At 36.2% G+C, this 17,103-nt stretch overlaps 1 protein-coding gene across 2 annotated transcripts; it reads right to left on the bottom strand.

Moving 5' to 3' along the window:
- Nucleotides 1-347: 347 nt before the first annotated feature.
- On the bottom strand, nucleotides 348-16,797 carry Ctl2 (Choline transporter-like 2). 2 transcript variants are annotated; one of them, XM_028320806.1, is made up of 13 exons: nucleotides 16,135-16,797; nucleotides 5,235-5,357; nucleotides 4,869-5,032; nucleotides 4,498-4,687; nucleotides 4,072-4,301; nucleotides 2,688-2,853; nucleotides 2,370-2,595; nucleotides 2,102-2,282; nucleotides 1,902-2,028; nucleotides 1,566-1,719; nucleotides 1,153-1,444; nucleotides 852-1,077; nucleotides 348-445 (listed from the first exon to the last, which is right to left on the bottom strand). In XM_028320806.1, exons 1-13 carry the CDS (start codon nucleotides 16,148-16,150, stop codon nucleotides 348-350), a joined length of 2,193 nt encoding a protein of 730 aa, XP_028176607.1. In that variant the 5' UTR covers nucleotides 16,151-16,797. The 2 variants fall into 2 exon arrangements, with proteins under 2 accessions (XP_028176607.1, XP_028176614.1); XM_028320813.1 differs by lacking the exons at nucleotides 4,072-4,301; nucleotides 16,135-16,797 and adding exons at nucleotides 3,520-3,656; nucleotides 8,332-8,564.
- Between the last annotated feature and the right edge of the window lie 306 nt (nucleotides 16,798-17,103).

The raw sequence follows: 17,103 nt of genomic DNA, 5'->3' as shown, positions 1-17,103 counted from the left end.
ACTCTAATATTATTGTATACTTATTACATAATTAATTTCTATAATTCTATTTTTGGCATAGAGTGTGTTAAAAGTAGAATCTATAAACTATCATATAAATTGAGTTATCATAAAATACTGTATAAGAATCTAAAATTATGTTCATGTACTTCAATCTCAGAGGTACTTTTTGAACGGTTCACAAATAACCAAAAAAGAATAAGTTATTTGCATGTATTTCTTAGTACATACTAGACTTCTGATTTGTTGATTTAATTTACTTTTTACAATATTAAATAAAACTTAATATTTGTGTGATAAAATATTGTGGCACTCAAAACTTTTTTCTGAAGTATTTGGCACTTGTTCTATTCTATTTTGTTCCTCTTTCCAAGTATTCGCATCAGGTTTTTGGACATGAAGTATGGTTTCTCTGGAGATCCATCATTTCTTTCACAGTCTTCCACTGTAAAAAAAAAACATATTTTAGTTGTAATACATAGAGAGTATGCTCTACATAAATTTTAAAATAAAAAAAGCAATAATGCTTTATTTGTTAATGCAATATTGCATCATGATTGTGATCTAAAGCATTTTATTTAAATACAAAAATTCTAGTTGTCATAATCAAGAAAACTAAGTACCTATGTACATCATTTCCATTCCACACAAGAGCATGATGTCAACTATGATTTGACTAGGAATAAATAAATAAATAGCCTTGGACATTTTACACTACGCTTCTAGTCCCAAACTAAGAAAAACTTGTACTATGGGTACTAGACAAACAAACAAATAAGAATTAAACTTCCGCCAAATACGGTAATTTATCTTGTCACTATGAATCTGATAAAGTAAATAATTTTTCTTACGGAAACAGAGGAACAATGTGTCTACTGCCATAGAGTATACACTGAAGAATATAGTACTGATGAGGTATGTGGCTATGCTCAATATGATGGCTGGAATGTAGTTGTAGTGGAGCCGCTCGCCCTGCGTCACCTCGTACACGTAGTTCCACTGCAGGAGGTAGTACACGGCGAAGCCGACGCCGATTGAGATCACCAGTTTTGACAAAAAGAATATGAAGTCTGTGACCTAAAAGGAAAACATGTGTAATAAATTATTCATATTATGCAAATAGAGGATATCGTGTCAGTGTAACGCATTTACCTTGTCTAAGACCACAACTCTTATGATATTCCTCATTAGCAACGAAAATGCATCTCGCGCACTCTTACAGAAGTTTTTCCCGTGTACAGCGCACATAATATACGCATTCTTATTAATAAACTTGAGGAAATTTTCCAAGCACCAGAAGAAACATTTGCAGCAGCATAGGACGCAACGAGTGAAAGGATTGTCGAATTTCTTCAGTTTGTGGTCGATGTACTCTAGTATGACACGGATGATTCGTACTATTGCTATGATCAGCGCACCCAATGCCACTGTACCCAAGTGGTAGCTGGAAAACAAAATTCATATGTTATTATTACTATGTGGCACTGTACATGGCAATTGGCGTAAAAATTCGTAAACGGTTGGCAGTAAAACGCCAGATTTTCGAATATCAGAACAAAAATTACCGCAATGTCCTACAGATCCCAGCTGTGAGCGTGAAGAATGGAAGGTCTTTCTTATGGAACGTCCAGTACCATGTGGAGAAAGTGCTCGCGAGCATCATGTCCGACACGCCGCTGATGAAGAACATCGTCCAAAAGAATCCCAACAAATTGGCAACTGTAAAAAAAGAATAATACTATAAGTAACTTAATTAAGCCGACAAAATATTGAGGAAAATCATGATAGAATAGTTTTTGCAAGGAATAAAAATGAGCAAAGCAAAGGCGGAGCTCTATGTTGAACCCAGAAATCTAATTAAAGCTTCCAATATTACACATGTATATTATAACAGAACTTACGATGCAAATATACGACGCTCGTAGGACCGTCCAGGCCGGTGAAATGGCAGGTGGCGAGACTGCAAGCGTGGCCACTGGCGTCGCTGCAGCTTATGCTGAATTGCAGTGGATTGCATGAGACGTAATCCTAGAAATAAGCCTCATCAATAAAAGATAATCATGGACGAAATAATCAGCTATAGATATTTAAAGATACAAACTTCCGTGTATACTCCTTTGCAGTTGCAATTGGTATCATTTTTGAGGTTCACAATACGGAAAGCAGATTCTCCCATTGACATGATATACATGAGCACGATTACTCCGTATGCAATGACGGCGCACTGCAGAATGCAAGGCAGTATTGGGAAGAATACCGTAGTTTTGATAGATATTATGGCCCTGAAAGTTAAGAAGAAATATTGAAATAACAAATTGAAATGTTTAACCAACACAGTTACTTTACTATTCAATAAATCGACTACTTACTTGCTTCCTTCACGTATAAGGGCTATAGCTATTGTGATTCGCTTCCTCAAAAATATGACCAATAGTAACAGTATGACGAGTACAACTGCAATGATTACAAGAAGGACCATCCACGTCTCCTGTTTTGTCAACAAGGATTCCGCGTAGCCCTTGATGTTGGTGGTCTGGTGGAGGCTAACAGGGTTTGCGCGATAATATGCGTAGTTCTGGTAACACAGATATAATGCTGCAAAGACAACAACAACAATTTAGCTCTGTTATTTGACGAGAGGTTTTATAACAGAAGAGTCTAAAAAAGGCAATAATTTGAATACTTACAAAAACCAAGTGCCCCATGAAGGGCAGCTATGGATGCCCAGACCACGGGGGTGACCACCCAGCGTAACAGCAGAATGTAGACGAAGCAGATGACGACCACGGCCACCAGCGCGCCTGCCATGTACCAGCGGGACTGCACCAAGTCCTGTACTATCTGCGACGACAGCTGCACACGCAAAATACACCTTTATGTGTATACTTTCACCATTTACTAATAAATTCAATTTCCAATGCATAAGGTTAAGTGCATTAGTTATTATAAGTTTAATAACTGTACAAAGTTTACAGGTTAGCTTAGTAGGTACTTGTGTTGTGTTAGTACTGTTAGTGCATATCAGAATACAAGTTGTGGGGATCAGCTCGGAGTGCAAGTAAGTCGTGTAGGTGTCTCAACCTATATCAGTAGACGGCCTTTTAGTTAATTTCACACTACGTTATCCGAGGGAGTTCAATATAATTTAATCTCTTTGGAAATGAAGGTCAGCCATGGGCTGATGTGGTATAAATATTATATTCAACTGCTACTCTACTACAAAGAATATTTTATCTAAATCTAAATAGAGTTCTAATGACACGAGTCATTATTGAAAACGACAGTACTTCCTACTGTTACTGATAGAGAAAGAAACTATAAGATGACTGTTGCAACTGCATGCATTACTTGCATCGACCACTATGGAATATCAGGATACAATGATCCTCATGCATTAATAAATCTGTCCTTATTAACTCTACTGATTGAGAATTACTATTCAAGTTATTTTTACGGAAATAGTAGGCGCGAATGGTTCGCGCAATCGACTAAGTAATTTAATTACGCAAATTACTCTACCTGATCGAAATTTACTAGACCGCTGATCTGATTTGCCACCTCTTGTGTGCTGAGTCCAAGAGCTTCGGTTGCCTCTCGGATTGTGTCCACCACCTCGATGGCTTCGGTGACGTTCATGATCAAACACCTTCCCACGACTGCTCCGCGCACCAGACATGCATATCCATGGCAGCATTAGTATTGTGTACATATTTATAACGGTATTGCACATTTAAATATTAAAGTTTAGATTAGCAAGTAGGTATATTATTTCCGGTCTGGTGATAACTTCTGTTAGCTATAACTAATTTGTGAACTTTAAAAAGTCCATAACATTCTGTATGAAGGCTTACTAATCCAAACTTTGGTTATTGCTTTGATGGTTTATACACAGGACATAATCTACATAAATGATTACATAGGTGCTTCAGGCATTACACCAACACACGATGCATAGAGTCGTACTTTTCCAATGTTATTATAAGTCATTGGACGTAGACATGCTAGAAGGGGGTTAATAAAGCACGGAAATGCACTAAGCGGTTACGCGTGCGAAGTAAACGTGCGACGTACGACATGGGTGTCACGTTCGTTCCTGGTGAAGAAGGTCACCCAGCTCGCCGCGATCCAGCCCACGTACGAGTCAAGGGCGGTGGCGCTGTTAAGTAGCGTCTCCTGCGCCACCTTCGGGTTCCTCACGCACGTCTCGCCCGCCCGACTCGAGGCCCACGGACTGGCCGTGGTGCTCGCGGTCCTCTTACATTGAGGCATAGTCGAAAGGTCGCCGATGCAGCGGGACAAAACTGAAGTTACACACTGACGTCTAATTGGGTACACTCAACACAATCGGGCGTTATACTCAAATCTTGACATGCCACACAAAAACATCCTTCAGCATCGCTATTAGTGGTTTAAAACGTCTTTCCAATTAACTACCATCATCGTCCTTATAATTTCAATTTTCAATCAACACTGATAAGTAGTTTTTCAATATCTTACCTGGTGTGCTTCGCAGAACATAACTGGCGCATTTTTCGTCCCTCATATAGTCTCTAGCTTGGCTGTAGGTCATGTCGTTTATGTTTACTTCATCGGTGCAGACCATGTACTGTTTCAAAGAAGGGAACGTCGCCTCTGTCATCTCGGTCTCGAAGATTACTGTTTTAGACGGGCATTCCTTTACACACACCTGTAACAATTGATAAAATCTTAGAAGAATTTCGCAAAAGAAAAATAGAAGGCTTTATGTGGAGACGTCCAATAACATAATGTAGAGTCTGGCTTACAAACCATCCAGTTTTCTCACTGTGGAAAGATACCATCGTTAACTACGGTGATGTAATTATAATAATTAATGTTGATTTACTTGCCTGTTGAGTAGGACAACCAGTGATGGGCGTCCCGGGTTGCAGGCATCTCGCTATGTTAAAAAATACCAAGTTTTTCTTATCCACCAGACCCGAGTCCAGTCCACAGCGACGGCCCTTGGTGTCGATTGGGGCTAGTAACTTCTGGACGTCGCCGTTTTTTATACCTGTTTGTAGACAAAAATGTACAATTCAATTACAGTACTAAGTGGCAGTTACAAGGCCGAATTTCTATTAATAACATTTTTACGATCATCGTTTAATGTTTAATATCCGGTTAAACGCACAGCACCGTAAAGTATATCTAATACTACTGTACTACTAAAATTAGTATCGACTAGAACTAGAAACCACGTTTAGTTTACTCACCGTAGTAGCCGACGAAACCCCATACTCCGAGAAAGAGTAAGAAAAGTATGAGCCAGAATATATCTGTGCAGGACCTATTGTGGATAGGCCCTTTGAAGTCTGGATCGTATTTTATCGGCTCCCCTGTAACAAAGAAAAATATTATAAATCGAGTATAAAGAAGAACGGTCACGCCTCATACAAAAAAAACCCAGACCCGACAGAAACGAGACATACCTCAATTTTTTTGTCATGTCTTAATTAGTTAAATTATATATTTTTTAAATTCGAAATCTATGTAATAACAACAAAATATTACCCTTTGTTTTTGTTCAGGCGTTATACAAAAACTAATACAAAATACCTATTTATCACCAAAATTGGTAAATGTATGTACCTAAATGTCTATTACAGCTGCTATGGAATGTATTTAGGTGACCTGGAGATACAGCCGGATTATACAGGGTAGAAACGAGAAGTTACAAAATCCAAAAATTCAATGTTACCAGCTTCCATAATCTGTAACCTATTAATGGTACTATTTGAAAAAGCTCGTGAAGCACTTTCAGAAACAGTAACTAGTTTTTCGATATCTTGTATAGTTTAGAAATAATCGAGTAGATCACTTATCGTTTCCACCCTGTATAATCCGGCTATATCTCCAGGTCACCTAGATACATTCCATAGCAGCTGTAATAGACATTTAGGTAGATACATACATTTACCAATTTTGGTGATAAATAGGCATTTTGTATTAGTTTTTGTATAACGCCTGAACAAAAACCAAGGGTAATATTTTGGTGTTATACATAGATTTCGAATATATATAATATACAGGGTGTCCCAAAAACAATGGATAACCCTGTAACCATCTATAGGTCTCGCCATGGTCTCCCTAACGTCCAATTTTGACCCCAGTAAAAATATCACCGTTTTCAAGATTTTTAAGTTTTTGTGCATTTTTAGAAAATTGCCACCTGCGATTACTTTTTCTCACGCCATTTCTACAAATGAGGATACTTTTCAATCTAGTTTTTTTCCTTATCACAAGGGATAGTTGGGCTATCAAAAGAAAATATTAAAGTTCAACAAACTAGTTTAAAAGTATGAAAATTTTAAGAAATTGCAGAAAAAAAGGAAAAATTGATTCATTGTCTTGCACTTTTGATCAGCCATCGTGTAAAAAAAATGTAGGAAGACCATCGTGCCCATTACCTTAAAAACTTCCTTGGTTAATTGAGATTCTAAAAAGGTATCACAAGCCTATGTATTCTGTATTATTTTTATCTTATGGCTATTTGAATAGCAACTAGTATGAAAACTGCAAAAATGAGTTTTTTTCGTAATAGTTAAACTAGGACTGCATAGTGGCATTAAATACAAATGGATAATTTTTAGCGTAGGAATTTTAATAAAGCAACATTTTATCATCATTATCATCATCATTTCAGCCATAGGACGTCCACTGCTGAACATAGGCCTGTACCCCAATGATTTTCATAATGACCGCTTGGTAGCGGCCGGAATCCAGCACCTTCCTGCTTACCTTTTCATAAAGGACGACCTCATGGTCGTCGGTCCACTTTGTAGGTGGACGTCCTACGATGCGCTTTCCGGTACGTAGCCTAGCCTCCACTTGAACCCTGTTGCCCCATTGGCCGTCCGTTCTGCGTTTTTGTGATTACTTAATTTTTGTTTTACACTTTATAAATGTGCCTATAGACAGATACTCGTGATGATACACGGCTCGGAAACGTGGATTTTTTGCACAGCGTGTTATGGAAGGGGCTATGCTCGGGTTTCTTTACGAAACCGTATCAGAAATTAGGAGACCTGTAAACGAACTAAAGTCGCTGACATAGCCCGACGGATCAGCAAGCTGAAGTGGCAAAGGGCAAGGCACAGTAGTTTGCCGAACTGAGGCAGCAGGGTTCAAGTGGAGGCTACGTATCGGAGAGCGCATCGTAGGACGTCCACCTACAAAGTGGACCGACGACCTCATAAAGATAAGCAGGAAGGTGCTGTATGCAGGCCGCTACCAAGCGGTCATTATGAAAATCATTAGGGTGCAGGCCTATGTTCAGCAATGGACGTCCTATGGCTGAAATGATGATGATGATAAAATGTTGCTTTATTTAAATTGCAACGCTAAAAATTATCCATTTGTATTTAATGCCACTATCCAGTCATAGTTTAACTATTACGAGAAAAATTCATTTTTGTAGTTTTCATACTAGTTGCTATTCAAGTAGCCATAAGATAAAAATAATACAGAATACATAGGCTTGTGATACCTTTTTAGAATCTCAATTAACCAAGGAAGTTTTTAAGGTAATGGGCACAATGGTCTTCCTACATTTTTTTTACACGATGGCTGATCAAAAGTGCAAGACAATGAATTAATTTTTCCTTCTTCTCTGCAATTTCTTAAAATTGTCATACTTTTAAACTAGTTTGTTGAACTTTAATGTTTTCTTTTGATAGCCCAACTATCCCTTGTGATAAGGAAAAAAACTAGATTGAAAAGTATCCTCATTTGTAGAAATGGCATGAGAAAAAGTAATCGCAGGTGGCAATTTTCTAAAAATGCACAAAAACTTAAAAATCTTGAAAACGGTGATATTTTTACTGGGGTCAAAAATGGACGTTAGGGAGATCATGGCGAGGCCTATAGATGGTTACAGGGTTATCCATTGTTTTTGGGACACCCTGTATAATTTAACTAATTAGGACATGACAAAAAAACTGAGGTATGTCTCGTTTCTGTCGGGCCTGGGTCACAGATGACCGTTCTTCTTTGTAATTAATACTACGATAATAATAACAATTAAGTTACACTAGTCTAGGTATTATGTGCCCATATCGGGTGTACATATGTAGGAAAAATATTATTTTCCATTATTCTTTTGATATTTTATTTTATTAATGACCTGCACGGCAACTGTAGGTATATGATATCACTCTTATGGATATGTAATAATTTATAGTTATTTAAACTTTTCTAGATATGCCTCTGCATTCATACCGGTAAGAAAGAAGAAATGTTTATTCAGTATCATCGACAATACACATAAACCAAAAGTAGGTGAGGTTAGCCGACTTAAAAAAATAAACTCACTAGATTCTTTCGGCGGAACACAGCAATCCCCACAACACCCCATAATGTATCTCCTTGAAGTTCACAATTTCACATAATTTGTACGTTTTACTTATTTCTGAAGATATATTTTGCCATTGAATACACACAATAACCAATCAATTTACAACATCTACGTTCTGTATCAGATACTAGAATTTGCTTGGTTGTTATCAGCTTGATATTTTTGATAACAGAGTTTACATACGAAAATGAATAACCATTGCATTGGTTTCCTAAAATGCGTTGCCTACTTGAAACCATAATAGATAGGTAATATTATTTATTTGTCATTATTAGAATCGGTCTATTTTGATATTTGTCTCTAATATTTTTTATTCAGACAACAAATAATTTACGACGCTACTGCAAGTTTTCAATGCTTTTTCATTTCATCACTAGTATCTACTACCTACAGCATAGAGTGAGAAGAAGAAGAAAAATAAAGCTTCAGGAGAGTCAGTTGCTTTCTAATTTTTCTATCTAAAAGCTCCATCAGTAAGTGCTAGGGTTTCTGATTTCTCGACCTATTTTTTTTCTCGAGTTTCGAGAATTCTCGAGGCCAAAGTCTCGAGTTTTCTCGGGTCTCGAGTCTTTTAATGAAAACTGCTGAAATCGGTTGAAATTTAATAAAAACACAGGTTTTTTTGATCTAATATACCTACTTTTATGCACAACAATCAATATTAGAATTTAGTACCACTTATTTTGGTAAGGAAATATGTATACAAAAAATAAAATCTTCCTTCATAATTAATATTTACTAATAATAATAACAAAAGTCATAAAGTCGCGTGCACTTTAAGGATAAATAACAATAGGAGCTACAATTGAATCACTTGTTTTCTTAAGAACACAAGTCCAAATAGCAAAATTACGATAAATAGTTTTTTTTATGAACAAAATATTTTTTAAAGTTTCTTACAGATAACGACTTGAATTAACTTTACGAGGAGGCACGAGTACCTAACCTAACGTCTGTTAGGTAAGGTAAATGTCTAGTTAACAATTTTTTCAGTCTTTAAATCAGTTAGATTAAATAGGTACATAATAAATATAGCATACTCGTTGGTGAACATCCTACTTAGAGATAATTACTTGCAAATCAAATCAGTTAAAAAAGGAAAGACTAGGCCAGTCTAAAAGCAACGTTGACCTATTAAATAATTAAAAACTTAACTTTTGTCTAAGAAAATAGGCTTTCAAGAATATTAAAGCTTCAAAATCGAAACTCGAGAATTCTCGAGCTTCGGTAATTTTTTTCTCGTCTCGAATGAAGCCAAATTTCTCGAGTTTTCTCGAGTTCGAGAAAGCTCGAGCAGAAACCCTAGTGCTACTTCAGACGTAGCTTTGTATGAAGAGTTGTATTGTTGTTAATATTAATGCACTGAAAACTCGGCTGCACTGGACAGTGTAGACATATTACTACCAAGCTATATCTTATCGCGTTTTAAAAGATTGCTGGTCTAATTTAATCCGAGCGCATGAGCAATTAATTTTACCTAGTTTTAGCTTTAATGCAAGTCCTCCTTTCAGTTAATATTATATACTAGCGGCCGCCCGCGACTTCGTACGCTTGGATCCCGTTTTACCCCCTTCATCTATCTTACGCGGTTTAGAATTTTTCATACAAATGTTTTTTCCCGCAAACTCCCGTTCCCGTGGGAATTTCGGGAATTCCTTGTTGTAACTAAGATTTAAGTTTACTAAGGTACCTACCTACATGCCAAATTTAAAGCGTCGTAACTTAAGCGGTTTAGATTTTTTATACAAAAGGATTTTCCCGCTAATTCCTGTTCCCGTGGGAATTCCTAAGTATACTATAACCTGCCCAGGAGTATGAAGAATATTTGTACCAAGTTTCGTTAAAATCCGTCGAGTAGTTTTTGTTTCTATAAGGAACATACAGACGGACAGACAGACAGACAGACAAAAATTTTACTGATTGCATTTTTGGCATCAGTATCGATCACTAATCCCCCTGATAGTTATTTTGAAAATATATTTCATGTACAGAATTGACTTCTCTACAGATTTATTATAAGTATACATAGATAAGTTAGGTACCTACTCGTACATATTGGCTATTTGTCAATCAAGAGCGCTCTCTATGTAAATTATTATGAGTTCTTAATAGCTGTATTCATCAACATCAATGTATCAAGGTTAACAAGCAACATTTTCCTTTTATGATAAAATTCACAGCATATTGATAGTAAACTTAAGAATTTGTAAAGAAACTAATAATAACATTGATACATTTTGATTTTACCACTCACAAACTTGTGGATTGTTGCCTGAATAAGGTAATAATTATTCCCACATTCAATTAAATACAATTCACTATGATATTCAATGTCAAACACTTGCGATTAAGTAATCTTCTATGGGTATCTACTCATGTGAGGTACCTACATGCGATGTAGTTTTTTACCTCAGTATCTATTAGCTATTCAGATAATTTTAAGGCTTAAGTAAACTTTAAAGTTTAAGCCCATCTGACGCAAGTTAACTATCGCTGAACCCCTGTATCTTCTGCCCGGTTTGTTCAGAGATATGGTAGTTTGTACAAGACAACGTGCACTGTTCGCGGACCGGAGATTATGAAACTGTGATCGCTCAGTGCGGCGCGGGCCGTTCGTTGCGCGCTCTGGCGTCACCCGTACTGTCTTTACCTCGCGAAACGCATTGTGGCACGGTCACCATGCGAGATACTTGTAAAGGATGAGTCACATATCACTTGTTGTTGTTTTTGCCGCCAACACAAATTACTTTCTGTGTTTTCCAAATTACGAATTAGTTCTACAAATAGATACTTAAGTTTTAATGTGCTATATTGATTAAGCACAAGTGAAGTTTAATTTTATATTTTTTATAACTGTATTAAATTCTGTTCATTAGATTTCCATCAACATTGTGTTAATTAGATCGTAGTCAGTGGCATGTCCTTGAACTATATTTAAATTGTAATTTGCATACAAACTCGCACAAATCTTAATGTAATGCTTCAAGAAGCATTTTAAGATGTATAGTTTGACCATTTCTTTGCATGTATTCAGTATCAACCGTGAACACTTAGGTTCTTATATGGCTCTACACTGAAAAATAATTTTCCTGCGTCAAAAAATGAAGTAAGAAAATGTCCGCAATTTCAAAGTATTTTAGCCCACTTTTAGCTTGGTCCACGGGCCAAGTAGCTGGTTTGAATTTTTAAATATTTTTTTCTTCCAGCAACTGGACCGTGCGTTAAGTGTTTCATCCGCACTTTTTAATTAATAATCTAGATATGGACGATCAATTTTATTTTGTATCTTAAACATATCTATTGATCTGAAGATATAAAATGTTTTATTATGTTAATTGGTACAATTCAAATAGGCACTGCTGATAATATTATGTATTGCTTTAGTAATCCTTTATTGCTCATAAATTGCTCGGGTTTTTCTAATTCCAAAGCCGATAATCGTAAATATCTATTGGCGGTGAACATGCCTTTATGTCAATAGTGAGAATGGAGGTGATGACGGTAGCATTATTTGCGTCCGCGCGGATGTACTGCGGTGGACGCGTCCGCGAATAAACATGTGCCGATCTTACAGCCCACATCTACTTTATTACCGAACAGATAGACCTAGTTTTGCAATCAATAAATCTACAGATGCCAGCTAGTTAGCCACATATCGTCGAATTGCAAAAGTGCAGTACCTACTTGTTATGTTTGTTTGCCGTTCATATTTTATGCAAATCGATAGTTTACAGCAATGGTAGATATGATATCAAGGATAATAAAATACATGTAAACAACATTATGATACTTATGTACCTTTGTTGTTGGTCGTTGTTTGTCAATGCAGGGCAATGCGCTAACAACCCACGTGCATTTTCAAACTTGTTTATTTATCGCATGTGTTTTTAACAAAAGCAAAGCTGACTGAATAAGTGAACTCATACGTGTCCGTCAATGTCAGAACTCAAAATAGTGTGACCGGGTGATGTAACATTTGAGTTAAACGCAAACACTGACCCGAGCTAGATTAAATTAAACGATAGACTTCAATAACTAAGAAACGTTTAAAATGTAAATAAGTAAATCATTAGAAACCTTGCCGTTATGTAAAGTATGTTATAGGTGCGAACCAATTAACGAATGAATCAATATTTATAAGTTCGCGCTAATAATTTTCGCAATCTTGGAACTGCAATACATGTTATACTCGTACTTAAACAGAAACACTGTCTCAGTGTCTTTCACTTTGGAACCAATGATAGTTTTATTCGCATCACTAGCCACAGATAGAATTCCGACTGAGAGTAATTTAACATTGTTTCAATTATTGTTTTAATGCCAATTTATATTAGCTAAAGAGCTAGTCGGAATCTATTAATTAAATTTTCATTTAATCTGGGATATAATATTACGAACATCATGTTGTTGTTTTGAGAGATTTACCTAATCTAACTTATGTATGTTACTCGTACTTAGTAACGCAGCTTGGTGTAAATTGATTAACGTCATATTCATAATCATCATACAACTTCCTGAGCCATTTGAAGTGGAAGTTTCGAGTCAGATAATTTTGGATAAATTGAAAATAAAATAAATGTATGATTTAAAAGCGTGACCACCACTAAAAATGTAATCGCGCATCCAGTGGGAATTGGAGGATGTTCCGGAATTTAAATAAGTATAACTTGCCAAATACAAATTCAGGTCATGGACGAGCGATAGGTAAGCGAAGTTTATAAAAAGTAGCCTTAGAGTAGAGGAAATGAGTTGAGCCACGTTGAGCTACCATAATTTTGTTTATGGTTAAAAAAAAGCCAATGTCTGTTCCCAGTGATGACCTATGCCTATGAAACTTGACCTCTCATTAAAGGCTTTATGAGGAAACACGCTACAGTGTACTATGGAGATGGCTATGTGGTGTTTCTTTACGAGATCGAATAAAAATGACGAGATCCGTAAACGAACTAAAACTAAAGTTGCTGACATAGCCTAATCGGCAATGGGCAGGACCCAGGACTGACAGAAGCCGATAGGCAGCAAGGTTCTGGAATAGAGGATACTGGCAAGTGCAGCGTGATAACCTTATAAAGGCTGCGGGAAAGCGCTGGAACTGGTTGATAGCGATTTCGAATCGGCCTATCTGGAAATCATTGGAGGACGCATGTTGCAATGTCTGTGGCTGAAATGATGATAAGATCATGAAGCGTTTGAATACCAAATGCGAAATTGTATAAAAAATCCTATAGTGTAAATTCGTAGAATTCTCAAAAATACGCCTCATAACCAAATTGGATTAGTCACATGTGGCTAGAATGTGATCTAACGACTGGATTATCCTCTTTATATGTAGGGTCGAAGTCGATATGAAAGGAAATGTACCTACTCTACAATCGACGAAGAAAAGGGATTAAGGCCTTACACCAGTAACCTTTAACGCATTGGTAATTTGGTAGATACAATTACATAAACTTTTTTATCATTTCATAAAAAAAATCTGGGAGGTTCTTAGCATGCATCGCTCTTGATTATGATTAAATTGAAGGTGGAAATACAGAGGAACTGGCTATCTAATGATAAACTAATCACAAATATCTGGCTTACCCTGCCGAAACTACAATACTGTAAACATTGGTGCAATGGCTACAGAATTTGGTACAATAATGGTTGTAGCTAGCCAGGCGGACTTAAAAAATATATTGCCCTACCTACGAGACTATTAACCAAAGTGAGCAGAAAATATTGAAACCGGGACTTTGAGATTCTGTGATGTGATACTACTCTATGGACACACATTCGGTTACTTAAAACTACTTATGGTTATTAATACTAAAAGATATAAAAAAACACCAAAATGTTTATTAATTTTATCAAACCATACCATGACTGACTGAAAACCTATCAGGGTAGGTACTAAACCACAATAACAGGATAAGGTCGCGTAAAATGGAAAAATTATTTAGCATTTCTGCAAAAACTAATTTATCACTAAGTTAATTAGTAAAGTAGGTATACCTATACAATACTATTATTATTATTCAATTTGAGTCACATCGACATGTTTTTGTTGAGTGATAAATAAATTAATGTTTAAAACGGATATACAGGCTGTCCTAAAACAATGGATAACCCTCCGGCCATCGATAGGCCTCGCCATGGTCTCCCTAACATCACATTTTAACCCTAATAAAAATATCACCGTTTTCAAGATTTTTAAGTTTTTGTGCATTTTTAGAAAATTGCCACCTGCGATTACTTTTTCTCATGCCATTTCTACAAATGAGGATATTTTTCAATCTAGTTATTTTTCTTATCTTCACTTTAATATTTTCCATCTAAAGAAAATATTAAAGTGCAACAAATTACATAGTTTAAAAGTATGAAAAATAAAAGAAATTGCAGAAAAGAAGGAAAAAAAAATTCATCGTCTTGCACTTTTGATTAGCCATCGTGTAAAAACTCATCAAGATAATAATTATTATTAGTAATTTAATTATTATCTTGATGAGTTGACGAGTCCGACTCAAGTTGGCGCCAGTCTATTTTACAGAAGTAGTAGGACGTGATGCAGTGGGGAAAACCTTGTATAACAGACACGCACATTAAGGTTCAGTGAGAATTGCCATGTGTAGGTATGTTCCTTCGTATAGGTTAAAACATGGCTATTTTAGGTGTCATATTTATGAGTTGGTATAACATTCAGTTGGCAAATCGTTATACTTATTAGGGTACATAATATGCTTGCTTATACATACGATAACAAATAGTATTTTGCTCTGCGTAACGTGTTGACAAATAATTAATTTGTAGGTACTTAATTTTATTACTTATTTGTACAGACTTATATGCTTATCACTTTGTGATATCTCTTAAGACGTCTCCCAGATAATTAAAATGTTTGCGGCTGTTCATTACGATTTCATTTTCATCTCGTTTCTATGATAGTAAATTAATTTAGCAACAATGACTGATTTTATTCTGGGTCTTCTTACCCAATGGGGAGGAGGATTTTTATTGCAGTAGTTCTATCCAGTTACTAGAGTAACTTAACTCCTAAGATTTGGCAGATACACGTAACCAAAACAACTTTAATAAATTTTTTTCTCCTATAACAAGGTAGTAAATACGAAAGAAACTGCAGATTTTTGAGTAGGTATATTAATTGGCTTTGTTTCCTAAAGAAAAGTTTTCTCTTCGGATGGTGCAATTTTGTGAGTGAAGGTCGTTTCCCCGAACGGGAAGCAGATTGTTGCCTAGAGCGTTCTGTACAAGGTCTCAGGTTTTTACGAAAACTCGTTCCACGACAAATTAGTTACATATTATTCCTACCTACATTTAATAATTGCACATTTCATGTCAAATACAAGAAATAACACTATAGGAAAATGTCATTTATTTATTTATTATTCATTATTGAGCAATTACATATTTGATCCAAATAGCGTCCTAAATCCTTTTTAGGTTTGTCTAGACACTATTGTTCTCTATTCATTCATTGCTACTCAATTAGGAAGAAATTTAAATTAAATAAAAAATAGGTAAAAAGGCTCCTTCTGGCGCCGTCGGGTAATATGAAAATAAAGACGAATCTGATTTCTGGTGCTTCCATCTATTACGAGCTACCTTACAACAGAAACGATTAAATCTTCTAATTTTCTGAAAAAAAGCAACTGTCACTTACTTCACATTAATTTTCCCTCCCTACTTCGGGTCTAATTTGTTGAAACTTCATGTAATTGCTGTAAAGAAACTATTACACAAATAATAATGCTAAAACTTACCATGATCTTTTCCCATTATTGTTTATTTTCATAAACCAAAATTACCACGGAGCTAGAGCAAGTAGAGCAGGTAGGTGCCCCAGTACTTCTTAAAGGGACCGGTTTCGAACACTGAATAGGCCCTCTGGGCAACCCGTAAGACGTTCACCAGATGAATGTTTTAAATCGTAGCGTAACTATTATAACCAAGGCGCATCGTGTACAAAAAACGACACAAAAACTTTTACCACTTTTGTTTCACAACTGAAGTTACACATTACCAACACTGCCACGTGTGTAGCGTAGGAAATAGAAATATTCGTTTAGATATCTCGAGTTATTTTAGTTTTGTTTATTTATATTTAGTCGAAAGTGAAAGTTTGTCGTGTAGTGCGACCGCGTCGCATAGCCGACTGAGTGACGAACTCGCGTGTCGCCTGGCGCGCTCCGAGCCACGGACTAGCGGGACCGAGTTCGCCGTCAAGCCAAACTGACTCATTCACTTCTCCGACTCCGACAATAACATAGCATTAATTTGCTTTGTTCCATCCATCCTTGTAGATCGCTTATTTAGAACAATAAGCTCAATTAAAGCCGGTTGGACTGTAACATTCAAGAATACGGATGAAAATGTGTCTCGGCGTTCTAATTTTAACACTCAAAATAGTCGTTTATGCCTATCGGCACGGAAATGTTTTTCCGGAAAATTGGGTAGTAAAAATCTTAATAATTTGAAGCTCAGGCTCAGACTGAAAGACACAATATTTCAAATCGTAAGTGATCTTCCTAACATTAGGATAATGTTTTAACATTGGTGAGGAAACCGAAAATATTTTAATGTTATGTTACTAAATCCCAACTAATATTATAAATGCGAAAGTAACTCTGTCTGTCGGTCTGTCTGTTACGCTTTCCCGCTTAAACCTCGCAACCGATTTTGATGAAATTTGGCATAGAGATAGTTTGAGTCCCGGGAAAGAACATAGGATA

The sequence above is a fragment of the Ostrinia furnacalis genome, unplaced genomic scaffold (assembly GCF_004193835.3).
Source record: "Ostrinia furnacalis isolate ACB-3 unplaced genomic scaffold, ASM419383v2 OfSCF0433, whole genome shotgun sequence".
Taxonomy (NCBI): Eukaryota; Metazoa; Arthropoda; class Insecta; order Lepidoptera; family Crambidae; genus Ostrinia; species Ostrinia furnacalis.
The sequence above is the reverse complement of the archived record's forward strand: the minus strand, read 5'-3'. Positions and strand labels throughout refer to the sequence as shown.